We start from the raw sequence: 27,142 nt of genomic DNA, 5'->3' as shown, positions 1-27,142 counted from the left end.
AAGAAGACCAGAAAAACTAAGTATCAGTTTTTGAACCACAAAAATTTATTTTATGCAACATTATTTCTCTGTATAGTTTTTTTTACGTACAAAATTAATATTTTTAACACCTTATTTGGTCAATTTTATTTTAATATAAGGACTGAAAAGTTTTTATATCCTTTTGATTTGATTTTGTTTATTAAATATTACTTATCGATACATCAAATAAGAGAAAAACTTTAATTCCAAATATTTGCGCTAGAAAAATTTTCTATAAAAATTACTTACATATATAGCTGAGATTTTTTTCCCAAACATCGCACGTAACTTATAATTACTTCAAATAACGTCAACCCGCTCCGACCCATGCCAAATTTTGCACCCGACACCAAAACGAAATAATCACGGTGCTCTTTTGTTTTTGAAACTTTTTTTTGTAAAACGCTCGTATTTGGTTGGCAAATTAGTTCGTGTAAATATCAGAAAACTGCAAATTAGATTGTTCAAACCTGCTATCTCTATTTTTATATAAGTAAACTAAAACATGGAAGCTAATAAATTATTTTCATATTAGCTTGTTTTACGGCTCGGGCAAGGTCGGTAAACAAAACTCAATGTTTCTCCCATTCGGTCGGACAACGTGCTTATTTGTTTTCTTCGATTTTGAAAAGTCTCAGATGGCTAAACTTACAATTATTTATTATGCTGCAAAAAAAAACTGGGTTAAGATCAGATCAAAACACGAGCTGCGTTAATTTTTTTGGCCCATATCTGTTGGAACTGATGTATAGTTCGACGACCTCTCTAGGTTTTTAAACAACGGGAAAATATCAATCGCAAGCTCCACTTTTTTTCGTATAAATTTTCCTGTTTATGTACGTACACGTGGCTCTTTTTCTAAAAGAACGTCGATTCACAATTTAGCCTGCTTTGTGAAGCTTTCTTTGTCCCAAAGTTCTGCATAGGCTATTCGAGAAAGAAAATCTAAGAAGGAAAGAAAAGAAAATGGTACGCAATCTTATTTTCTTTTCGTTCGATTCGCATTCGCTTTCAGTTTATGGGGGTATCCATTTTAAGAACCTTATATAAGCTAAGAAGATTATAAATTAAAATGAAGTCTATTGTCGATCGACGTTTCCAATGGAATATGAGAGGCTTTAGACAATTACTGCCAAACCTACAATGATAATTATTATGGTTAAATGAATTTCTAGGAATACGAAGCATTTAAATTAAACAAGCTCTTTTTAGCTCAACTTTCGTTAGCCGAAATCATTTAGATAAATTAAGATTGTAATTTTGTCTTTTATGAACATAGATAGAAATACAAATGTTTTTTGGGAAAATGTATTATTGCCATTTTCCGATCTTTAGAATAGTCGAAATTAGTTACTGTAAAATAGGTATTTGCTTTGAATTCTAAATATTTTTGTAAACAAAAAAAATCCCTGCCAAAATATGTCATTGACAAAGAAATTGCAATTACTTACAGTTACAATAAAATTACCTTTGCTTTGGATTTTAAATGTTTCTTGAATATAAAAATCGAACAATTTTTTTTGCAGAAATATATGTTTTTTAAAGAAATTTGATGCCAAATGGAGTGAAATAAAAAACAGAAATTACTTTTTTATGGGAGGTAATTCATTACGGTTAGAAATTTGCTTATAGGTTTGATTAGTTTTGGTTCATTTTAGTTTTCATGCAACCAATTTTGAGTTACGGAAATTTTTATTTTTACAATTTTGCACCGGCTAAAGGCATTTTTTTAATAACTGATTTCGGCTAAACTAAATTTTCCCCTTAATGCATTGCATTTTAATTTTGACCAGATTTTATATTTTAAGTGCTGTTTATATATTTAAGCTGCTGCGATCCTCAATTGGGATTTTGGACATTTCAAAGATGCACTTGACAGTCTCGTCGCCAACCACATAATTTTGACTAGAAACACTTTAGGTAAAACATTCTGACGTCACTATTGGTTCACGATTCATAAATATTTGTTAATGTTGGTTGAAGGTTTCTTTAGGCTTTTATGAATGGCGTGTGGGGTATCCTTTTATTATGGCATTGGTATAGATTACTTCCATTAAATTATTTCTCTTTTTGTATTTATACGAAGGTTCCCAGAATTCGACTATCAAATTTAATTTTTTGTTTGTTTAACAAAAAAGCTTCATTTCAAAAACTTACCGGCCCTCAAAAAAACATTTGTTATTAATAATATATTTAGATTTTCGTATTTCTAGTTCTTTTCAAAAATTCAAAAAATTGCGAAAATGGTTTTTTTTTATATATCTGTCATTGTTATTAACTACATTTAACGTATAAAATATTTGTGTCTTACCCTAAATCTTAAATTAAATTGTAATTCATTTTTACTAATTTAGTGAAAAATTCCAAAACTAAAATAATCTTTTGGATAAAAGCTTGTAAAGTTATTTTGTCCTTAATGACCTCTCCCTTCCCACCCTTAAGTAATATTTCCATACATCCAAAATAATGCTGTTCCTTACTCATCCTGTTGTTATTTAATTATATCAGTCTCCGCCCACATTCGATTATCGAAAAAAGAATGGCATCATCGTCAAATGAGTGAAAGCGATAACGGAAGTCAAACAAAAAAAAACATTCAAAAGCTTAAACGTCCCTTTTAAAATCAATCGACTCATTTCCACGAAAAAATAAAGATTTTCCGCCGAAATCCAATTATAAGTTTTCAAAACACTTCAGTGTGGCCTACACGCATTCTGAAACCCAAACGAACTAACCAAGTTCAATTACCGATTTTAGACCGTGACACTGTTAAATAGTGAATTCCCGCCCGGATAATAATAATCTCGTTTGACGTATTAGCTGCGTAATTTTTAGTGTTTGTTTTATTTTTGAGTCGCATGAATGGTTTGCGTTTTCATTCAAGACAGATCCTGCTTTGAATTGATCGTTATGAGGAAGGAACTGGAAACAGGTAAAATTCGTCTTTAAAAATGCGGCAACAGTTTAGAACATCATAGGCTAAAAAGAAGAATAAAAGAACTTTTATAAAAAATGATGAAATAATATATAATTTTATGTACATTAGAGCAAGGATTTCCATTTCGCTCATGGAAAATTGTTTATTTATAAAAGTTATTTACTTTCACGCTAAAAAGAAAATCTATCTCACTTAAAACAGGGCTTCCCTAGCGATAATTTTCAAAAGCTCAATTGCAAGACCTCTTCTTTTTTTGTCCCCTCCGTAGTGTACGATTCACATTTTAAAATACTTTTTCTACTCCCTACTCTAAAATCGGATTATGAGCTGATTAGACCTGCATAAAATTTCAGGTACTTTAGTCACGGATTTCGGAGCCATCGGCTGTTTTTGGTAGATTTTAAGCACTGATGGTATTTTGACGTTTGTAAGTTGTGATGATCACATCGCATGTCACTGAATGAACGTATTCGTGCTGTTTTGGAAGAGTTGTAAGAAAATAATGGTTGTTGAGAAAATATAGTTACAACAAATTGAGTTTAGACACTCGATTATTAAACCCTCTTTCCGCTGCGCTTTGTCTTATCAAACTGATGACTATAGTATACTATTGCATATGGCATTTGCTCAAAACATTAAAGGATAAAATACAGGCTAGGCAGCTTAAACTGATAGCTTAAATATTTTTATGCTTGAACCGAGGTGGCTTTTACTTGATGAAAATCCATTTATTAAAATAAACAAGAACTAAAAGTTCAGATTTTCACGAAATCAATCAAATTTTTGATAACGACACGGTGTTGTCGAAACAATTGTCATGTCAAAATATATAATTTCGTGAAAATCTGGACTTTTAGTTCTTGTTTATTTTGATTTTTATTCTTTTATGCGATCCCAATGAATGATTTTAGATGTGGTAATAAAATCTAAGAATAAAAACACATTTCATACCTAAAATCTTTCTCTCTTGTCAGTAATCTGTAGATGTTGATATTAACAACTAATTAGCACAAAGTTCTAGAGACAATCAGTTATTGACCTTACAGGCTAGTTACTTGCATGCTTGTTAGACATAATGCCTACATTTCTGAACATAGATTACTACAAAATATTCCAAAAACTGCAGCATTACCAACTAATGGATGTTTTAAACTATTATTGATAAGAAAATGAAACATACTGTCCGGAAAAACTGCAATCCACACGATGTGATTTAAAATAGCAAGATGGTGCGAACTCTGCATCATATACTTGTTTCCTATCATCTAAATATACTCAGCAACCAACCTGTATTAAATCCCGGATGTATTATTGTGATTATTAGTCATTTGATTAGACGCAAACATAAAAGCAACATAAAATTACATTCAAACTAAGGTCAAAAGGAAATATTTTTCCAATTTCCTGCAACACGTCTAAAGAAATTCCGATTAAGCCAGTTATATCTTTCAGTGCTCGACGAAACAGTTGTACCTGGCTGTATTTTGATTACATTTTAGACACGCCCACGCTCGAACCGTGTTTTTGCTCGAAACATTCTGCAGATGTTTCATAATTATACATGCTGCTGCGGCTATAAAATCCGCGAGAGACTGGGGAAAATATTTATTTTATGATCTAATATCGGATAGAGCCCTTTCGCAAAAATACATTCGATATAAAAATAAAAAAAACGAGAACAAATAAACTTCGCCAGTCAATTTCCGCGATTCGAATTCTATAGAATCAAAGAAACCTTTTCAAATAGTTTGCGGCAAAATTGATGAATGTGGGCAATTTGACGTAATTGCCACTTTTATAAATTACGAAAAGAAAAAAATTCGCGTCCTAATAGAAAGGAGTCAATTATAGAGCTCCACGAGTTGTTACTTTTCGAACATAAGTTTTAAAATATTTTCTTAATGGACGACGAATAACAAGTAGACACACGCCGACAATATTTCAGCATCTCATTGATAGTTTGGTAGAAGTTCTTTTTCCATTCTTTTACATCTTCTTCTTCAGCTGCCTATCCACTACTATTGGATGTTGGCGATCACATTTCCGTATGCTACCCTGTCCATTGCTGTATGTACAAGGTCCCCGATATTTTTCAAGCCAGTCCATTCCCTCAGGTTTCTAAGCCATGACATTTGTTTCCTTCCTACGCCACGCTTGCCCTCTATCTTACCCTCGACGATTAGCTGGAGAAGCCGATATTTTGGGTTTCTCATTATGTGTCCAAAATAGGCCGTTTTTCGTTTTTTTATGTGTAATAGAATTTCTCTGTCTCTGCCCATTTTTCTCAAAATTTCCTCGTTTGTAACCCTTACGGCGGTAAGTCCACATCTCAAACGCTTCTAATCTATTAATTGATGTTGTTTTGAGCGTCCATGTTTCCATACCATATAATAGAACAGACCATATATAGCACTCGACGTATCGTCCTCTTAGGTTCAGGCTTGTGTCTCTGTTGGTAAGTATATGTTTAAATTTGAGAAAATAGCTCCGGGCTATTTCTATTCTGGCTTTGATTTCTTTGTCGTTGTCCCAATCGTCATACAGCCAACTACCCAAGTATCTATATTTCTTGACTCGTTCCAAAGCCATTCCATGGACGACGAGTTGCGCATTTACATAAGGCACCCTGTCCCTACTGATTATCATAAACTTTGTTTTATTACTATTTATGTTTAGTCCATAGTTTTTACTGGCGTCGTTTAGTAGAGTAATCAGTTGTTGTAAGTCTTGGATATTATCCGCTATCGAGACAGAATCATCCGCGTATCTAATGTTATTCACATATACTCCATTTACTTTGATTCCGATGTCCTTATCTTCGAATGCTTCGCCAAAAATGGCTTTTGAGTACACGTTAAACAAAAGTGGGGACATGATGCATCCTTGTCTCACTCCACTACGTATTTCTATATCTTGTGTTTTCAGTTCGTTTGTTGTTATATGTGCAGTTTGATGCCAATATAGATTTTGAATGCAGCGAACATCTTTACCATCTACATCCATTTTTTTTAATATCTCGATTAGTTTTGTGTGCTGCACTCTATCAAAGGCCTTTTCGTAATCAACAAAACAGAGAAAGACGTCCTTTTTTACATCGCAACAATTCTGAACCAGTACGCGAATACTGAAAAGAGCCTCCCGCGTCCCCATTCCACTCCTAAACCCAAATTGTGTGTCTTTAATACTGTCCTCACATTTTCTATATAACCTGTGGTGTAAGACTTTAAGAAATATTTTTAGTGTATGGCTCATCAGACTTATTAATCGATGTTCTTTGCAGCTTTTTGCATTTCTTTTTTTAGGTAATGGAACGAAGGTAGACCTTAACCAGTCTGTGGGGTACCTGCCAGTGCTGTATATCTTATTGAAAACAACTTCCAATAAAGACAGGTTATCATCGTCTATTAGCTTAATGATCTCGGCTGGCACTTCATCTGGTCCGACTGCCTTGTTATTTTTTGAAAGTTGTATCGCTTTACGAATTTCCTCTTTTGTTATCGGTGGTCCACTCAACGATTCACCCGCGGGGTTAATTTCGAGGTCCGTTCTCTCACTGTCTTGGAATAGTTTTCTTATGTATTGCTCCCACATTCTTCTTCTTTCATCCTTTTCCAGGATTATCTCGTTTTTGTCGTTGACTAGAACTATTGGTGCCTTGGTTTTATATATTCCAGCTACCTCCTTTAGCTTTTTATGTTCGTTATGAGTATCATGTATCTGTTGGAGTCTCTCTATTTCTTGGCATTCTTGTTCTAGCCACTTTCTTTTAGCTTTTCTGATTTCAGATCTAATTCTAGAATTTAAAAGACTATATTGATCAGGGTTTACATTTTTATGTTTACGTCTCTCGTCCATCAGTCGTAGAATTTCCTCTGTCATCTATTTGTTCTTAGGAACAGACTAACGGTATTCTAGTATGTTCTGAGAAACAGAGTTCATGGTTTTCTTCAAGCTATCCCACATATTGTCGACTTGATATTCTCCAATCGTCTCTTGCAGTCTCGCCAGTCCATCATTTAATTTTTGTTGCAGAGTCGTCCTTACTTCTTCGTTTTTTAGTTTTTCAATAGCTAACTGAGGTTTTCGTTGCTGTCTCTTAACAAGTGAAAGCTTTACTTTATAGGAAGCCAAAAGAAGAACGTGATCGGATGGCACGTCGGCGCCCGGGTATGTACAGACTCGCTTGAGTGATGTGCCAAATCTCCTGTTTATCAGTATAAAATCGATTTGATTTCTAACGATGTTATCCTTATTATCCTGAGGTGATCTCCATGTATAAAATCTTCTAGGGGGTAACGAAAACCAAGTGTTTGTTATTTTAAAGTTCTCTTCCTGGCAAAATTGTACCAGTCGATCTCCCCTATGGTTTCTATCACCCAATCCATATGGACCGACAATTTGGTCTGCTTGTAAAGAACCGATCTTCGCATTGAAATCGCCTTGTATTATATTGATTTCGTGTGGCTTGGTTAACCCTAGAAGTTCCTTGATCTCGCCATAAAATTTGTCCACTTCGTCATCGCCTCTATCGAGAGTTGGGGCGTACACTTGGATTATGTTGATGTTAAGCGGCTTTGTTCGAATTTTTAATAACATTGTTCTGTCTGAGTAGGGGACAAAGGCAGTAACACTTCCAGCTATTTCTTTGGTGACTATGACCCCTACAATTCTTTTACATAAACTATTAAAATTTTGAAAAAGTTGCAAACATGAGCGCTACTGGGATGAGTAATGTGCATGTTGATGCTGCAGGGCTGGGTCTATTGTACCCCATGGTGCCATATACTGTAGTATGGTCTCCTTAGGTGAATTTACTTGTATATAAAAGCAAATGCTACAACGTACAGTGACTCACAGCTTAAATGATGCAGTCCCTATAACAAAAACTAACTGACTAAAACTAAAGACTCTTTATTTATTTGGCAAAACTTATTGAAAGTAAAGAGCCTTCTAGAAAAGTGTGAATTACTATTTGTCTTAAATATGCCTTACTTGGTCAATAATAAAGAATTAATAAAATTATATGCAATATTAACGTCACAGCTTAAATGATGCAAAAATAATAACCAGGGTCAAAACTTATCCGTTTGAAATTTACCAGCGCGGCGTGTCTTTTATTTATTACTGCAATTGTTTTTTGTTTAGTTTGACATTTTAAAACACATGGTCGTTCAGTAAAACGATTTTTTTTAAATGGGTCGTCGGACTGCAATTTCTAAAAATAAGCCTTTCATTAGCTGAAGAAATAGATGAGTATATCGATAGAAATTTGAACTTTTGGAGTAATATTTGCCGATGAGACCAAAATAAACTTATGTGTATACCAATATGTGTATTTGGATATATTAAGACAGCATCTGGTTCCTAGTGCCTAAGAATTAAATATGGGTAACAATTATCGGTTCTATCATGACAATGATGACGCAGTTGCTTCCTTATAACTGCCCAAATGTTATTAAGACACTAGCCCAGTCACCAGACTTAAATGTAATTGAAAATTTGTGGTTGTCATTAAAAAAAAAAGTAAATAGTGCCCCAATGTCTAACAAGAATGAATTAAAAATAAAAATTACTGGAGTATGGAAAACAATTTCTCCACAGTATACTTTAAAATTAGTTGAATCAATACCCAGAAGACTACAGGCCGTTATCGATAATGACATAGGCCCGACTAAATATTAGCAGGCGTATTTCAAATTATTCTGTTGTTTTTCTCTATTGATTTGGTTATATTTTGTTTTGCATTATTTAAGCTGTGACGTTAATATTGTATTTAATTTAAATAGTTCTTTATTGTTAACTAAGTAAGGCATATTTAAGACAAAAAGTAATTCACACTTTTTTAAAAGACTCTACTAACTTTTAATTTCAATAACTTGTTTTTTTTTTTCAAATAAATAGACATTCTGACCAGTTAGTTTTTGTTATATCGACTGCATCATTTAAGCTATGAGTTACTGAATGTGCATTTTGATGAATCGCATTTCGCTATATATTTATATGAAGCGGTCTAAAAGCGCCACAAGAAATTGTATACTGGATGTCCTACTACGGGCAATGAGGTGTTAGGAAAACGAAAGGTCTGGAAGTTTGAAAAAAGTTTATTAAGTAAATCGATGAGCAAGTGCTGAATATTATTGCCACTGAAAACGATTAATTGTAAGAACGTAATAATAACATCAACACGTTGTTGAGTAGTCAAGCTCTTATTTGATACAATGCAATGCAGTGACGTAGAAAAAGTCATGTATAGAATTTTTTTTTCAGAAAAATATTTTTTGCGATTATATCAGCAAACGCCATCTGGTGGCATTCGTACATTGACCAAAGAAATTTTTGAGTTTGTCTTAGCTTTACGACATTACTCACTCTAATTATCATTAGTAAAAAAAATACATAAATAGAATTTTAAAAATCACGGTGGCAATTACTTACGCCACAAAAAGAAAAAGGTTTCTAGCACTGTCTTTTATCCGATTTGCTTGATAAACTTTGGGCAAAATATCAATTTATCAATACAATATAGCAATGGCGAGAGCACGCACGTCGTGGATCAAAAATGCCTGAATTCAAACGTATGTTCCCATCAAACAATCAAACGAAAAACAAATTCCGCCATATCGCCTGTCGACACTATCGCGCGTTGCTTATCTACGAAAATAATCAACCTATGCGTTCGCGAGCGTATGCAAAAATATTTTTACACTCACCAGTGTTGCTCCGGTATTCTCCAATATATCTTCGCGTGAGGTAACGCACCGTCAAAGCTGGAAATGAAAAACGTAAACATAAATTTCGAAAAAGAATCCAAGGTTAATCTAGGCGTTAAGTGCTTACAAACACACTCCGCCTCTACTACCACATTAATTCGTCCTCAACCCAAAACGCGCTTTTTTTATAAATGTAGGTCGTATAGCGGTGCAGGTTCAACATAAACAAAATAAGAAATCGGAATTGGGCGGCCCGTAATGATCACTATCTAAACGTGTTGTCTGGTTGATGAATTTATTAGCTCGGATTTTGTTTCCGCTATGCTGCTGGTATTTCACACCTCTTCCATCTTTACGTGTCAAAACAAAGGCAGATTGTTGCTACCAAGGCATTCTCCATTTGCGATTTCGTAATAAACAATCAAGAATCTATGCGCGCGGAAATTACTATAATATCTGCCTCTACGTTTAGCAGATGGTTAAATGTAAACCGAGACTAAATAAAGTTCTCTAAAACAGAGTGCTACGTTTTCCTCTCGATTTCCGTTAGCGGAGTTGATTCGATAATATTTTTCTTCAAAAAATACTGGGGAAAGATTGATAGTAAGAAAGATAAATATTAACAAAAAGATAGCTCTCAGGTGTTACAGTTGCTGCTTTTCTCTCCTGCTAAGTACCGTAGGTTGTGATCCTAGAATTTAACGTTTAACTAACTGGTGCTACCAAAACGGATTTCATTAATTATCTTCATTAAATTCATCTGGTATGCAGAATAATATGCTATTGACTCAGATTGTAAGACATTTAGCTTAGATATGGTTGTGTCACTGCATATCTATGCACTTTTTCCTAGGAGAACCACTCCATTGATTTTATTTCTTGTACTAATATGCACAAATCTTACACTTCAGAAAACAGTCCCTGATTGAGAGTGGATCAAGTTTTGCTGATGCATATTCAGAGATAATTACTATTTACTAGTCTAGTTCTTGAGCAGTACCTTTATGAGTTTGGAATTAATTGAAAGATTTTATGTTCTCATAGTTCCTGCCGTTTAACAATATACTGGTGCTAGCAGCCATATTTGTTTGCACATGCCTCGTAAAATTCTGCAATTAAGCAGCGATACTTACGTCGTATCCACGTGCTCCTATAATAATTTTCCAACATTAAGAATTATTATGTTAAGGTTATTGAGTTGAGACTTTTTTCTGAATGAACATTAATTAATTGTGTTTACGTATGCCAATTTCCATGGCGAGCGGAATTATTACGGCCTACTTACAACGGAAACATAAAATTACTTAAAGCCGTATTCTCGATATTTCCGAACGCTCTGTTTTTGTTTACTCCTTTTAATGGTCGCAAACCGCGTGGCTCTTAAATACATCAGAATCGACGATGTAAGTCTTTCTTCAGATCATACAAGTCTCATAATTCAAAATTTTATGGCACTGCAAACGGGCCACTAAAACCGCTCGCTATTAACCTACTTTTAACAACGCAGAAATTAATAACGAGATCAAAAAGTGCATACCTGATTTCCCGACGCTCGATTTTCCGATGACGGCGATCCTGGCTTTCGGCAATTCTTCGGTTTTCATGATCTGCAACATCAAAAACGAACGGTTACCGGGATTATCACGAAATCGTCATCGTTTACGCCAATCTTTAACGTCAACATTATACGCCAAACCGAAGCGTATCTTATCAGTGTTAATGAAAAGCTTCTATGAATATCATAAAAAGCGCCGAAAAGGTAAAGTCAACATATGCACGCATGTTTCTCCACGTAGAGGCGTGATACTTATTTATAGAATGTACCTAATAAAATGTTTCTTGTTTACCAGATTTTTTAGGATGCACGGTGAATATTATGTCTCCCCGTACACGATTAAGCGAATGCTCGATTTAGAGTCACCGATCATTAAGCGCAATCTTCCTTACCCAATTTTATTGTATCTTGGATCTATAATTCCTTTTGTTTACATACAATATTGTACATTTATATTGTACAGGTGTCATTTCGTTCTAGCACAGTAGAGCTCATCGGTAAGCCTGTTTCGCCAGGCTTATTTGACATCACCTCTCCAAGACCGTCTTTGCCTTTCTCATTTGCTCCTTGTTTGTCGGGTCCACTTCAGTCATTGTTTCCTATTCACCTTCAGATGTCAATACCATTTCAAGGGTTCCTCCATTTCAACTGTTTGACTTTATCGGTTATCAGTCTTCATTTCTCACTTTATAAAGTCGAGTCACTTTTTATTCTTCTTCTTCTTAGTCTTCGTGCTCTCCAGTAAATTGTTTAATTTCATGTTACCTTAAGTATTAAGAATATAAAATCTGTAAGAACCTTGATGGTCTCTTCCAGGTCAATACTTTTTTCTTTTGTAGAGAGTTTGTTGTGGTACTTGCACAACTTCCGTGTGACGTTGCCCACGTCAACTAAACTGAAAAATTTAGGAGTAATATTGGATAGTAAGCTCTCTTTAAAGTTTAAAACCATTGTTCAATACAAAAATCACATCGAAGTGCATATGCAGCGTAAAATTTGTTTCGGTTTGTTTCTTCTTCATTCATCATGCATTATATAAAACTTTGTTTTGTTATGACTAAAAGACTTCTAGCATCCAACTTCAATGGACGATTTCAATGAGAAATACTCGTACTTCAATTGTTATTACGGCTTTACCCTGTATAGCAATTTTCCAAGTTCAAGCGTGTATTTAATATCGTGATACTCTGACAGATCGGTTCATTAACATCTAAAATTAAAGCAGACCCCTTCTCGCTGTCTTTTCGGAAGAGTTCAGGGTAACGATAAGCAAATAAATTTCGAAAACGTACGCGGGTATTGTGTTGAAAGCGTATAAAGAATTTATAAAACAGGAAGTTCATATTTTCGAGCGCGATGCCCGTTTTTTTTTGTTTTGTTTATTTGTTTTTCATTTTCCTCCTTGTACCTCAATGTTTTATTCAACAGGTTATTGGCTTCGCGTCGCTCGGAATGGCGATATACCTGACGAAGGTAATGCGGACCGACATTTTTTGGACGTGCACTTAATGATTCCGTTTCGATTGAAGCGCCAACGAGCTACGACTCGTTTGAACTTGTTTGCGGCATAAAGACAATTGTTCGATATAATTATCCGGACGAAGCCAAAGTTCGCATCTGGTCTGCGGTTTGGTTCGTATAACTTCGCAGTAAGCTTTTGTTGATCGAAACTAACTTAATTATGTCACGCGTATATTGACAATTACGTGAACGGTGCACGGGAAATTATCTAAGTTCTAAAGTTCAGCAAGGTATAAATATAGAATTCAAATTAAAGCAGCGGAAATTTTCTTTGAGTTATTAAAATGTCAAATGAACTAATTAAATTGAGGAGAAATCGCAAAAATCGCGAAATCTTCTGGTGTTGCGATAAACTCCCATTCCAACGCTCTTCACCAAGGTTCGCTTATACTCTGTTTTAGTACCCACTGATTACACCTCTATAATATTCCTATTAGAATTTCAAAAATCTTTCTCATTTCTCATTGACTATTGAGGAGGTGAGCATTTGCATTTCAAAGTAATGACAGTAATTTGCAAGCTCGTATAGAACAACCTTGAAACCTTGCGATCAGTCATGTAGACAAACAGTCTTGAGTCAGTCTTGTTTACGCCAGCCCACCAGCTGAAAATGCGATTTTTCGAAATAGTGCAAACCTCACTCTAATACCAGCTGCTATTTTTTTTGGTACGTACACTTGAAAAATCATAAATATATGCAGAGTGTTCCAAATAAGAATGCTAATCCATTGGACTAGAATAATACAATTCTGCAAGTGACTTCAGTTAAACGCTTTGTTTTCGAAATAAGGGTTGTCGGAGTGAACTTTTTAAAATGCATTTCTATTTATATATCCAGTGCGTTTTGGCACACCCTTTTGAAATTTAATGGCATCTAATATAAATATAGTTTTTATATTTATGTCGCCATCGTAGAAAAATTCTCGGCGATCACTCCATCCCATCAGCTTCAATTCAAGCATTCAATTCTTGCGAAACGTACACCATAAAACCCAAAAATAAAGGCGCGGTTCCATTTTTCAAATCGTTTAACGCGTATGTTTAACAACTCATAAACGTCCAACAATTACAAAAAAGTTCGTTTATCCCGAAACATTTTTGCACGCGGAAATGTGCATCAAAAAGTAGGTAATGCAGATATAAAACGTCTCGTTATCGCCGGTCAAGAGAAGGGGGAGGTTCGAGGATCGCGACGACATTTTTTTTATCCCGTATTGTCTTTGGCGTCACGTTATTTTAATCCAAACGTCACATTTTCTGGCGTACGATTCACGTAATAAATAAAGCGGGAGGCGCCACGTCGCTATTGAAAACCGCCGTAAATTTTCGAAGACAATCAAAAATTCGCCACGGAAAAAAATGCGAAAACATGTTCGCGGTATTTTTGCAGAGTCGCGACGTACATTTTCGTCATTATTTTGCCATTTGTCACGGCACCGAGTTTACAGAGCTTAGGCGAGCAGCTTTGCCCGGTTTTTATTAGGACGGTATATTTTGGAATGGCGCTAATTAATGAGCGGAAACAAGTCCGTTCGACTTATCGCCTATTATGGTTTGCATTTCGAGAAAAGTTCATTGATAAATGCTTAGTAAGTTGCATTTGCATTTGCATTTTACGATTCGTTATGCTGAGGTTACTAAGATGGTAAAAATGGCTTTGTTTTAAAATACTCTTGGTTAGTTTTGAGAAGCATTTTTTAAAAATTGTAAAACCCAGCAAGAGAAAATAGGGGTACACTTTAAAAAAATGTAGTAAAATAAGTTAATAAAGATTATACTGAAATAGAGAAAAAAAAAAGAATGCGGCGTGATACAAGAAAATGCTAAAATAGTGACGACTTTAAAATAAAAAGGAGAGAAGAAGCGCTCAAGAAAAAAATTATCAATAAAATAAAACAACGAAACAAGAAAACAATTACTAAAGCAGTTAATAGTATTAGTCTATATACAAAAAGTTGCAAGCATAAATAAAAAAGTGTGGGACAGACGAATGGGAAATACATTATTAAATAAGTTTAGAATTTTTCTGAGTGAGCTGAGTCAAGATTAAAACAAAAATTCGATCACTTATATAACTTACACTTTATATATCTATATTAGAAAGTATATTAAAAAATGTTGGAAAGGTATTAAGTAAGAGCAGCTGATGCATATTTACTCCAATAAGACCTCATCATTTTCAGAGTCCTTAAATTAGAATTCGTCGTCGTAGAGTTAAAATTTACTGTTTTTTGTTTTAGATACCTGAAAATTTGAGCATTTTCTTTAATGTAGATCCGACTTTCATAGTTTTGTGAATATCAATATACTGACTGTTAAAATAAAACCGGCGACTAACGATATTTGGATGACGTTGCCAATTGATTGTTGATAATAAAGTTAAACTTAACTGTAATTATTAACATTAGCAAACGCAAAAGTATGGGCTTAAGCATAGATTATAACTCTTCTTTTTAGAAAATGTCTGACTTTACAAGCAGTTTGCAGTGAAGTAATTGTAGCTCAGGGTTATAGAAAATTGTATCCCTTTCTACCTACCGTTCTACTGGTTGGTTAGTAGTCAATTACCGTAGTCTATTCTGGTTAGCTCTACATTATGTTACTCTGTACAACATTAGGGTTAATTTGGTTAGTTTGTACGACTCGGTAGTTCGTTCTGCACTGGGAGACTTTACCGACACAGAAATGAAAGTGGTAGTGAGTGAAGACGAGCGGGCATAACGGATCGAATGGTCTTCATGCAGTACCTTTGCCATAAAATTCAGGAACGCACAGTAAATAGAATAGAATTGGGTAGGACGAGTAATTCCTGTTGAATTTGAATATGATAATCCATTTTTTACTCTGTTCGAAGATACTGTGTCCATATTTCATAAATGCTTATATTTTATAGGATAACGACTTCTACAACAGCGGTTCGCAAGACTGAAACAGTTCCAAATATTATTACTTGCCATTTCCGACTCGCATTACAAAACGTCACTGAAGGACGCGGTCCGTCACATCGCAACGCGTAGATTCATTATTTCCTAGACTAACCCGCAAACGTAAATCATAATGCGCAGCAACAAAAATCAAGGCACCGCATTCATAAACTTCTACGAAAATGTGGGCGCTGCTAATATTTCGCTTGTACAATGTCAAATTGCAACTTTGCCGATGAATGAAAAAACAGCGCGACGACGTTGCCGGATTGACCAAAACGCCCCCGCAAAGGGATAAAGTGCCAATATGTATCGGGTTAAAAAACGTATAATATCGACGGTCGGCGTGGCTTTTTGCATGTGCAACGACGCTATTTTTAAATCGACGCAAAATTCCAAAGCCAAAACAAAAGCCCGGGAATTGTGTCCGCGCAAATTAAACGTTCAAAACAAAAGACGGGGGTCTGACATTGAAGCGAGGCATAAATACGGCGTCGCATTAAACCGCTACGGATAGAACGATATGGCAACAGCGGAACATCCATTAGCAACTATACGGCGGCGCCGCGAGCTCCCTTTCAAAATTAAAAATAGACGCCATGGAATTCAAAATCTCCGTCTGTGCAGGCTGGACTGACTTGTCACTAGTCAACGGGACATTTTGTAAGTTTCTAGAGGCGAAATATAGTGTCCGTTATCGCTTACGATTTTAATTGAAATAATTACTCAAATCGTTCTTCATCAATAATTAACATGTCTATTTGATAGCTCATTATTTAATAATTATAATAATAAAGGCGCACTCAAACTTTAATTGATTTTGAATAAAGAATAAACGCAAATGCTGTGTCGTTCAATTTTTGAAAATTATTTTGCACGTATTGGCAATTCTCGTTTCAGACTTTCACTCTTATAATGATAATTTAAGTCATTATTGCTGCAATCACTGAAATCTATAACCATGATATTTTCTTTGTACGAAAAATAGTAAATGAATTTTGGTGTATAAACTATATTGTTTCTAACGTTAGCTCTTTCTATTCTTCGGAACAGACTAATTTTCAGTCTCCCGGCTTTCAGAACTAATTATCTTTATAACTCTCCTCTTATACGATGCATTATATAGTAATGTAGTAGTAGTAGTAGTAGTAGTATTACAGGCGTTAGAAAATTTATTAAGGAAAAAATGTCTATAACACTTCACTGAGATTGTTTCTCCTTTGCGTATTTATTGTCTTTATCATTTGCCCTTAACGTTATTTTTTGTATTATATTGTGCTGTTTTGGGTACCTCGACCGATTTTGCAAATTTGTTCTTTTTTTTCTAACTCGTGCTGTTCTACAATTGGTCTGCCCCAGGCAGTCTGTTGAACATGTTTGTATAAATAAATAAATAAACAAAAACGAAACCCTTATACAAAACAGTAACTAATTACTAACAAATATATTCTATTTATGTTTTGCAATCGTTATTAAGAGTAATCGTTTAAAATTTGATTTCCACATGGAAGATGTGCTTCTCGTCACTTATAGTTATTGATATCTAATATTATATTAAGTTGGTTAAGGATTTCGCGGCCCGTTGATAAGCTATTATCTATGAGCTATTATCTACGTCCAACATCTCCGATGTAGACCAGTTCAACATCAGAGTCAGTATCTTTATCAGTTCTCTATAAATATTTTGTTGTCGTATGGACCAAACTCCATTATTTTTTTCCACAAACACTAAATCCAAAATTTTCCTTTTTGGCTTAATGCAGCCTACCGCAGTATCATTTTTGACAAACAGATGAACTTAAATCGAATTCATTCATTGCAACGATATATCCGACGAATTGTTGTTGCCATCGGGCCGGCCCTTTCTAAAATTTCACGAAATTGAACCAGAATTGAACGCCAAGTATTTTAATCGGTTGCTTACATGTTTCCTTTATTAAAAGTCTTTGTTTAAAAATCGATTTTTCGTTGTCTGTGTGTTTCCGCACTTGTTGATATGACGCCATATGGCTTCTATTCGGGCACGGCATTTTGACAATTAAACAAAAATTTTACTCGGATTTTAAATACAGGTTTATTTTCGGATAACCCAATATAAATTTTGGGGAAATATGCGGCGGTGTTGAAAAGTGTCAAGCCTTGTTCGACGCTAAAGTAATGCAGAAATTGCAAGAGATACGAAATTCGTGCGGGGTGAGTAAGACGTATCTGTGCGAAGGTGTCAGTTTCATAACGTATTCGAATTTGATTATTCGTCTGATTTGCGATTGATATTATTTTGCATCTTCTATTGGCAAAATTCCAACTTCATATTATTATAGCAAACATCCGCTAAAATTTATTACATATAAACAGCAGTCGTTAAAAAGATGTAGAATTATGATAATTTGAATATATATATATATATATATATATATATATATATATATATATATATTCACGGATGGAAAAATGTGATGACACTATATTCCGGGATATCATCCGTTCGCTTGTTGAACTCCGACTGGAATCCTGCAGACGTTTCGCCAAAATCTCACTTGGCATCTTCAATGCTCGCTCTCCGAAAACAGTGTTCGAAGTGTTTTCGGAGCGCGAGCATTGAAGATGCCAAGTGAGATTTTGGCGAAACGTCTGCAGGATTCCAGTCGAAGTTCAACAAGCGAACGGATGATATTACGGGATATAGTGTCATCATATATATATATATATATATATATATATATATATATATATATATATATATATATATATATATATATATATATATATATATATATATATATATATATATATATATATATATATATATATATATATATATATATATATATATATATATATATATATATATATATATATATATATATATATATATATATATATATATATAAAGAGATTAAAAAAGAACAATAAAATCAATAAGAAAAGAGACTCAATAATAGGATTACTTTTTTCCAGTAGGAAAAAACAGCCTCAGGTTCTACAGAATCAAAAATTGTAACTAAAATAATTAATCATTATCTAGCGAGGTTCAAACTAGGTGACTAATTTTGAATTTAGTATCTTTACTCATTTCAAAAGTGAGGTATTTTTTTAAAAATTAATTTTCATTTTCATGGTCCATCTTTTTCACAAGTGGCATTTGTTAAATTGTTACATTCATTGAAGAAATATTCCCTTCATTTATTGCATCATTGCACCACCTATTTTATAAATGAATTTTTCTGTTTTTAATTTAATTAACTATTATTAATTAAATTAATTTATTTCTATATTTTATTGATTTATGAATATAAAATGGCTATTTTATTATTCGCGAGAATGTTTTCATAAAAATGATCAACTTTTATTTCTCGACAAAAGATTTTGATATTGCTGCAAAACTTAATTTATCGAAAATCACGTGACTCCATCTTTTTGGGCGAAAGTTGACACCGACATTTCAAGAAAATCATTAATACAAGGTTCTCCTTTCTGAAGGACAATGTATAGGAAAGTGGTTCACAGGTGCAGTTCTATGGACTTTGCTTCTAGCATTGACATTATGTCGAAAAGGAGTTGACAAGTTATGTTAAGTTATAAGTCATAAAATCTTCAAGTGCGGCATTAAAGAAAACTTCTAATATTATTGTTAATACTTATGTAGGTAAATTTTTTGCAATAAAAATATTTTTGATCCTGAATGTAAATCCAATACTATGCTCTGTTTGTTAATGCGAGAGAGTTATACATAATTCTTTAACAGCAAACATAGTGGTCTTCTTAATGTATTCAAATCTCTAAGCATTGATTATTACCAAACAATGTAATTAGCTCAATTATTCATTGGGCCACAATGTAGTTTCTTTGCATACTTAATGACGTATAACAAGATTATATTTTTGTTCGTCCAAATTTTTAATTTTTTGTCAAAAAAAAATCAAAAATTCGTGACAGACCAGACCATAGTGCGATGGGGATTATACCGAACATTCTCTCGTAGAAAATAGAATCCGGAACACTTTGCATTGATGTTAAACGTTAAGAGCATTTAATCCGCTACTATTAACGGTTTCCAAATCGTTTCGAATTTCGAAAAATGTCACGTTTCGCGGCGCGGCATTCCCGCTCGCGCCCACCAGTCAAAATGCGTTTGAAAAATCGCGCTTCGAGGAAATCTTTTTCCTTTCCACAAAAACAGCGCGGCGCGGCGGCCAAAACGCGTCAAAAATGCGGAAGTTGTTAAAGCCGGGCTTGTCGCGCAACTACAACTATTTCGGTATGGCGTTTTGTTGAGAAAATTATAAAATTCGGAAAAGACAACGCCGCCGGAAAACATATGGTCGCCGGTGTAAACAAATTGGGGTAATAAATATTTTAGCTCGGAAAATATCCGAAAGATATGTGATTTCACCGACTATTATTATTGTTCTCGGAATTTTCTCCCTTATTGCGGCGTCTCACGTTGTAAACAATCGTCCGTCGAGATTCGTGTCCACTTGCAGGAAAAATTGGCTAAATTTTTGCTGAAAATTTACTTTGGGCCCAGTAATTGGCGAATTGTTACAGCTTGTGCTGTGGAGTAAGTAAATTAGTTTGCATTTTTTTATTTCGAGACTGTCTCGAAGTATTTGCAAGTTGCGATATTTTTTGAAACCATAGGAATTTAAGAAAACATTCTGAATTAAAATTTAGACATTTTTGAAAAAATGTTTGAAAAAGTTAGGAATGATGAAGAAACTTTTTTGTTAAATGAAAATTATGAAATGTATCCAGAAATATGGAAAGTCAATTGCAAAGAATTTAAAAATAGAGAGAAAAAGCAAGGCGCATTAAATAACTTAAGAACACAATTGAATCGATAGGGACGAATGAATTTAAAGTACGTGAAATTCTTTAAAATTTCCATTAGCTGCATAACTCTACAGAACAAAACTTTTGATGTAATATAAGATTTTAAATGTAATTTTTTTAAATTTTGTTAAGATGGTCCCATAAATTTTTCTCTAATTTTTTTAACATTTTCTGAAACTTTCTGTTATTTATTGATAATAAATTTTGTTTTGGAAAACCTTCAGAGGGAGCTTCTAACTTCTCTGAGAGATCTTTGTATACCTATATTTTTTCGCTTTTTGCAATTTTTGTATATTTATTTTTTTTCACTGAATAATAGCTTTTGTTCAAACGAACTTGCTAAAATCCAGTCTATACACGCTGCCAAGTGGTTGACGGGAGGCTATAAAGTTTCGCTAAACAATTTGAAATATTTTTCTATAGCGATTTGAAATTTAATTTTTAAATTTTAGTTCATGTTTAGCACCATATTAGAGGCCAAATAAAGCTTGATATAAGGTCATAATTGATGATAAACTGCACTTTGCAAAACTTTCGCAAATTTGCCAAAATATTTCTGAAGTATGTGCCAAATTTTTAAAAATCCTCCTAACCTCTTAGTGTGAGACGTAATGGGAAGAATCACCCTGATATCTATCACGTTTTTGGCCGATAGACTAAATATAATTTAGTCTATATAGACGCGGAGATATTATATTGTAATGTTTTTGAAAGTGTCAATTTTATTAATAGTTGCGTTTTGATTTTAAGCGAAAAATCTTGTTTTTGCGTTTAAAATAAAAATAAAAATCAATAATTTTCATGGCGAATCAAAATACGAACAAGATTTGGGTTGATGCCACTGGATCGGATAATTACAAACCGGAAAATAGAAATTTAAGCTTTTTTTTGTTCTGACCATTTTATATCCTATAGTTTTATGCTTAGACACGTGATTTTAATATTTAGAAAAATTATTATCATAATTAAAAATTCTGTTTCGCCATTCTCAAATTTATTTTAGTTTTATTTCTTTTTTACGCTCTAGATATTACTTAGAACGTTTCGTTTCCAACTTCTGCTTTTTAAAAAGTTTTTGTTTTCTTTGTGATTAGAAAAAAGCAGGTCGGTAGTTAAACAATACATTGATAATGATACTCTCTCTAAATAAGGTCGCAATAGAACTAAAATATATACATAATGAAAAATAAACATTTATTCTATTCTGTACCCTGTAGACCGACGAAAATCTGGGCTCAGAAAACCGGTTTTGCGTTTGGATTTTGCTAATTTTTCTGCCTCGCGCACGCTTTTGAAGTTATGCCAAATATTTTACAGGGCAATTCTTCGCCAAAATTTCGAATTGTAAATTTTATGCCGCCACTGTGACTCACGAATTAAATTTTCGCGTTCTAATTTATACAATTTGATACGGGAAAAAGATTTCATAAATTTGAGGTAACATCGAAAAAGAAATATATTTGGTCTGCCAAATTCTTTTCACCAAATTTGTTTCGATTAACAGCATATCTATCAATTTGTATAAAACTGAAAAAAATAGAAATATTGCATTTTACATGCTGTGTGAATATTTATTTATAAAAGTGTTGAAATATAGTTTTACCAATCAATTTTCACCACAAACCATTTTTTCTATTTTTTGTTTAATTACACAACAAAAATATTAAGAGTTTGGACAAGATTTAAATTTAAAAAAAAATGATGCAAGACAAAAATAAAGTTGAATCCACAAAAACAGTAAAATCTTAAGCCCTAAGCTTTGCTTTTCCATAGCTAGTAATAAAGCTTTAATTATCTAAGATTTAATATTGATATTTTTGAAAAATGTTGTGTTATTTTGCTTAGCTGTTTTCTTTTTTAAAAAAATCGAATTTCAAAATTTACGATATAAATTTTTTTTATTTAAGTGACGTTTCAGGATGTAAAAGCTCTTTCGCATACTTTTTATCCACATTTTGACATTTAAATATCGCAAGTAATACTTACGGCAAGCGGCAACAGTTTCGAGCCACCACCAGTCAACCCCAAGACGCGTGAAATTTCCAGCACTTCTCGAAGGGTTAGATTTTCAAAATTGAATACGCGTTCGATATGAATTCCCCGTTTCGTCTGGAACACAAGAATGCTACGGACTTGACTGTGCACTGTCACAACCAGACGTCGTTATATACTTAGAACGCCGTCGTCATAGCGACGTCGGGACGCTGCCGGTGCTCGTGGTGGAACATGCGACGCCGCCATAACATATACATAAATAGACTCACCGAAAGCGCGGAATCCCCTGAGGAAGTACGTGTTTCAACATTGAAGCGTGTTAATTCATTTTTATCATTGATTTTGAAAAATTCATCCGCCAGTAAAATAGTGCGACGATTTTAAGGACAGGATTCTCATGTATCTCTCGTCATAGTAAAAGTTTGATGAACGATGGGGAATTCAATATTGATCATTTAGGAGGGGTAGCAGTGTTCTAAGTTCACTGGAATCTGTTTGAAATGAAAAAGAAAAAGCCACTATCAATAAAAATAGTTGCCGATTTCGATTAGATTCCAGTCAGAACCTGCTTTTTCGCCTCTTTTTGTACCGAAATCTACCTTAATTAAAAATGCAGATTTTAACTTTAAATCCGTCGTTCTGGGACAAATAATTAAATTTCCCGCTCAATTTCGAGCAGATTATAGTCAAAACTAGCATTTTCATAATTTAAAAACCCAGTTTCTTGAATTGATAGGTTTTGTTCTTCATTTCAAACAGATTCCAGTCCAAATCGGCTCTTCCGACACATACCGCATCCAACTTGCCTTAATCTTTACTTTCTGGATCCAATATTTGCCGTTTCTGGTCAATTTCGATTAGATTCCAGTCAAAATCGTTTTTTTTTTTGCAGATATATTGTGTGTAAAATGGCATCAAAATTGCAGACATTAGCTTTTCCTTAGCAATATCGACCACATACCAATCAAAATCTGCATTTTCGCCCATAGTAGGAGATACAAAAATTAAAGCAGTTCATTATGTACGAGTGGTCATTTTATGAGAGTTCTCACTAACAGAGGTTTTACTGTATTTGAGACCCGAGTTATCTATTGCTATCATTTCCAATATTTTGCTAATTCTCGTTAATATTACAATGTAGTATTTCAACATAAACTGAATACGTTTATGCCAACGGTGCAGATATTAAATTAAAATAATATTTTGCGTTCTTTCGCCATTATATTCGTGAAAATAATCTCACAATCTTACCAACATTACCTTTCCAGCAGAATTTTTTACACAATTTTTAAAAAGTTCGTTTGTCATGTCCTGATGGTAGTCTAATGAGCAATGTTTTTTGCTGAAAGTAGAAAATCGTTTGACACCCGATCTTCCCTCGAATCGCAGTGAGCAATGGATATTATTCTTTCTCTAGATGCAGGTGCGTTCAAAATGCGGTTCTTGAACCATTTTGCCACGGTTTCTTTGTAGTGCCATGCGTATCCAACGAATTCTCGTCTAAGTTCGTTTTTCTAAGAGAAATTGATGCATTTAGGTTAAATATTTTTGTCTCCATTCCACTAATCGTTTAATGCTACTACTTTTGTCAATATCTTTAATTCTAAATCCAATTTTGTGCCATGTTTCACGACTGCCAGTTTCGGTTCAGTTCAGTTCAAGTGTCGGAATTTAATTAATCTTAAACTGCATACAACTCCATGTGAATCCACTCTGCATCACCATTACTAAGGACTCTCAGTATGCCTTTGTCACATAGTGCAATATTGTTCATTCTGATTTTAGTTTCCTTCCTTCCTAGACAATCATTATCAAGGAATGGAGGCAAGGTTGACCTTGGAATACCAGTTAACTCCATTGTCCTCCCAATGGTAGCTCCCATGCAGACAATTTTTGCTTTAAGAAATATAAATTATCAGCGTATTTTTTTATTTGCTATGTTAAGTTTCAGGAATGTTGTGCAATTGTCCCGACTTCTAAACATAATAATGGCTTTAACACCACTAATTTTAATGGGCAAATTATTTTTAAATTCCTAAGGTGCCGACACTAGTAAAATAAAAATATCGTACTGATAAACTTTTGCAAATCGACTTTATATTGGTTTATTGCTCGGTTTATTGAGAGCGAACAAAGGCTTTCCGTTTATGATAAGCCAAGCATGTCATCACCATTTATCGTGTAATGGACTACATCTATCTCTAATTTAGTGAATAGTCGTTCGTCTGTCCTCTTTTAGTAGGTCTTCCATTACAGTAAGCTTATTTCTGCGTGGTTCGTCTTCTAGTGATGTTTTATCAGTTTCAAAACGTTCGTTCCACCGATAAACAGTAATTTTGGATTCTGTAGACTCATCATTCTTTGCAGACGCTGACACCTAAATCAGAATGAACAATATTGCACAAGATGGTTGTATGAACATGTTAATACTATAAATTCTACGTGATTTAATAATAGCACAATTCTCAGAACTTTGGAAACCTTCTTTGTATATCCTTCTATCAGAAGTGATAATAATAATAAATAGATTTAACCATCTTTCAATGACTAAACTATTAATGAAAAATTATTCACGTATTTTGTTGAAAATTCATCATCAGAAAGATATAAAAGTTTGCTTTTTATAAAATAAAAAATAATTTTTCCGTCGACAAATTTGTTTCAGTGTTTTTATAAAACATTTTATTCTACTCACAAATTTATGATGAAAAAAACTAATGAACAATAAACAAAAGCAATTTCTCTTAAAAATAACTCGAGGCTTAGTTGAATAAGTTAATAAAGTCAATTTAGATCAACCAAAGGTTAGCTTGTGTTCGTATGTAAATCGAAACCTTCCGAGGGGGTGTTATATGATTGTTGATTGCGTTATTAAGAAAAACAGTTGCGTGTTTCATTAATACGTCTCGCAAATAATTTCTGACAAGAAGAAATAAGATTTGAATAAGGGTTTTTTTTATTTACCACCGCTGCCAGGATGTTCCGTCCATAAGTTGATAGTTCTTCTATTTCTTCTATTTGTTAAGTGAACCTTTATTTTTATGCTAAATACTTGTACACCTATTGAATATAAAATCTGGCACGTTTCGACTTAAGGCAACCTACGTCATTTTGTTATCAAGATTGTGGATATTGGATATTATTCTATTAATTCGTTTTGACAAAAAACAAAGTAAAGTAAAGTAAAGTCTTATTTTTAAAATGAAACACTTTTCTGGATTCCTGGCAGGGCTTGATTAGGGAGTCAATAACTAAAATGTATTTAAAAAAAAGAAATCTAACATCCGATCTTAATAAAAACTACCATAAATAATAAAAAATTTAGCATATTGTCTTGCAATAATCCCAGAATTTGATAAATTCTGAGAGTTGCTGAGACCTCATTGGTGTCATCCTGGGCAGCGCCACAGATAAAATACAAAAAAAACAAGTTGGGGTGTTAGCATTTCAGCTATGGCAGATAAAATTGCACTAAAGTTCATGTCAATTTTACAAAAAGTCCAACAGTAAATTGTGTCATTTATGTAGTGTTTTTTTTGTCATGTTTCGCCGCCCTCCTCTTGGTCAATTAATAACCGTATCTACAACTTTTTACATCCTTATATAAAGTCCCTGTTTTCTTTTAGTGCTAAATGCTATAACATTATAAAAATGGCGTATTTTTATTTGAAAAAAAAAAGTTTTTCGTTGAAATTTTTAATGTTAATTTTATACCGGCCTGCGTATTCATTTTCAGCATAATCCACCAGAGCAGATTCTATAAGAAAATCAACCCCAAATAACTTGTGCAGATTTCAATTTTCTACGTCACTTTTGACATAATATTCAAGACTTCGATATAGAATATTGAAATATGTCTAGAATATTCCCAGAAATTAAAAAAGTTCCACATATACAGGGCGTTTTATTTAAAGTAACAAAGTTGTTACTTAAAATATCTACAGTGTGTTCGCGGAGAGGAAAAAAATATACATTATTAATATTAGAGCCAGTAAATATTTATAGGGAACAATTTTGTGGTATTTTTTAGAATAAGGGGAATTTCAGTTCAAGGTGCACGTGTTTTTTCTCAATCCTATTCAAAAGTCGAAGTTTATGATTTTACTGATGGTAACGATCGGCCTGGAGAACACTTGTCTATTAATTTATGACCGAAGACAAGGGTTCCTCTTAGGGCATGGTTTAAGTGGCTTTTGAAGTAGGTATTGAGTTAAACAGATGTTTGTTACTTTTTAGAAAACTGAATTTTAGGACTTTAGTATCGTTAAGGATTCGGCAGGCATCGAACGCCAATTTTTTCCGACGGGTTGTTTTTTACGAATTCGAGGCTTGGCTTGTTGAATTTATAACTTATCACTAATTATCTATCTTTGTTATTGTACATACTTTTTTACGTTTCTTGTTTTTTTACTAATTTGGCGAGTTTACTGAATTAAAGGGTTGTGTGTAAAAATACTGCCTTTTATTTCAACGAATCGACGTGTTGCTGAAACGGGTAGTTTTGGTGACGCGACATATTTTAGTGGCGACCGTGACAGAACAGTGACTTACCGTTTTAGTTTTGTTCGAAAAGTTCAGGTGAAAAGTGAAAGATTGTTTTAATTAGTGAGCGAAGCGATACTCAGCGAACTTTGCGAAAACAAAC

At 33.7% G+C, this 27,142-nt stretch overlaps 1 protein-coding gene across 1 annotated transcript in view; it reads right to left on the bottom strand.

Annotated features, from left to right (window-relative positions):
- Window positions 1-22,711, bottom strand: part of LOC132696561 (ras-related and estrogen-regulated growth inhibitor-like protein) — a 37,203-nt gene extending 14,492 nt beyond the window's left edge. Inside the window, exons 1-3 of the mRNA XM_060661456.1 lie at window positions 22,489-22,711; window positions 11,207-11,276; window positions 9,670-9,726 (exon numbers count right to left, since the gene is read on the bottom strand). Coding sequence (XP_060517439.1) covers window positions 9,670-9,726; window positions 11,207-11,273 — 124 coding nt within the window. The 5' untranslated portion in view covers window positions 11,274-11,276; window positions 22,489-22,711. The remainder of the gene's footprint in view (window positions 1-9,669; window positions 9,727-11,206; window positions 11,277-22,488) is intronic.
- Between the last annotated feature and the right edge of the window lie 4,431 nt (window positions 22,712-27,142).

This window comes from Cylas formicarius, unplaced genomic scaffold, assembly GCF_029955315.1.
Source record: "Cylas formicarius isolate icCylForm1 unplaced genomic scaffold, icCylForm1.1 PGA_scaffold_1__22_contigs__length_36826433, whole genome shotgun sequence".
Taxonomy (NCBI): domain Eukaryota; kingdom Metazoa; phylum Arthropoda; class Insecta; order Coleoptera; family Brentidae; genus Cylas; species Cylas formicarius.
The sequence above is the reverse complement of the archived record's forward strand: the minus strand, read 5'-3'. Positions and strand labels throughout refer to the sequence as shown.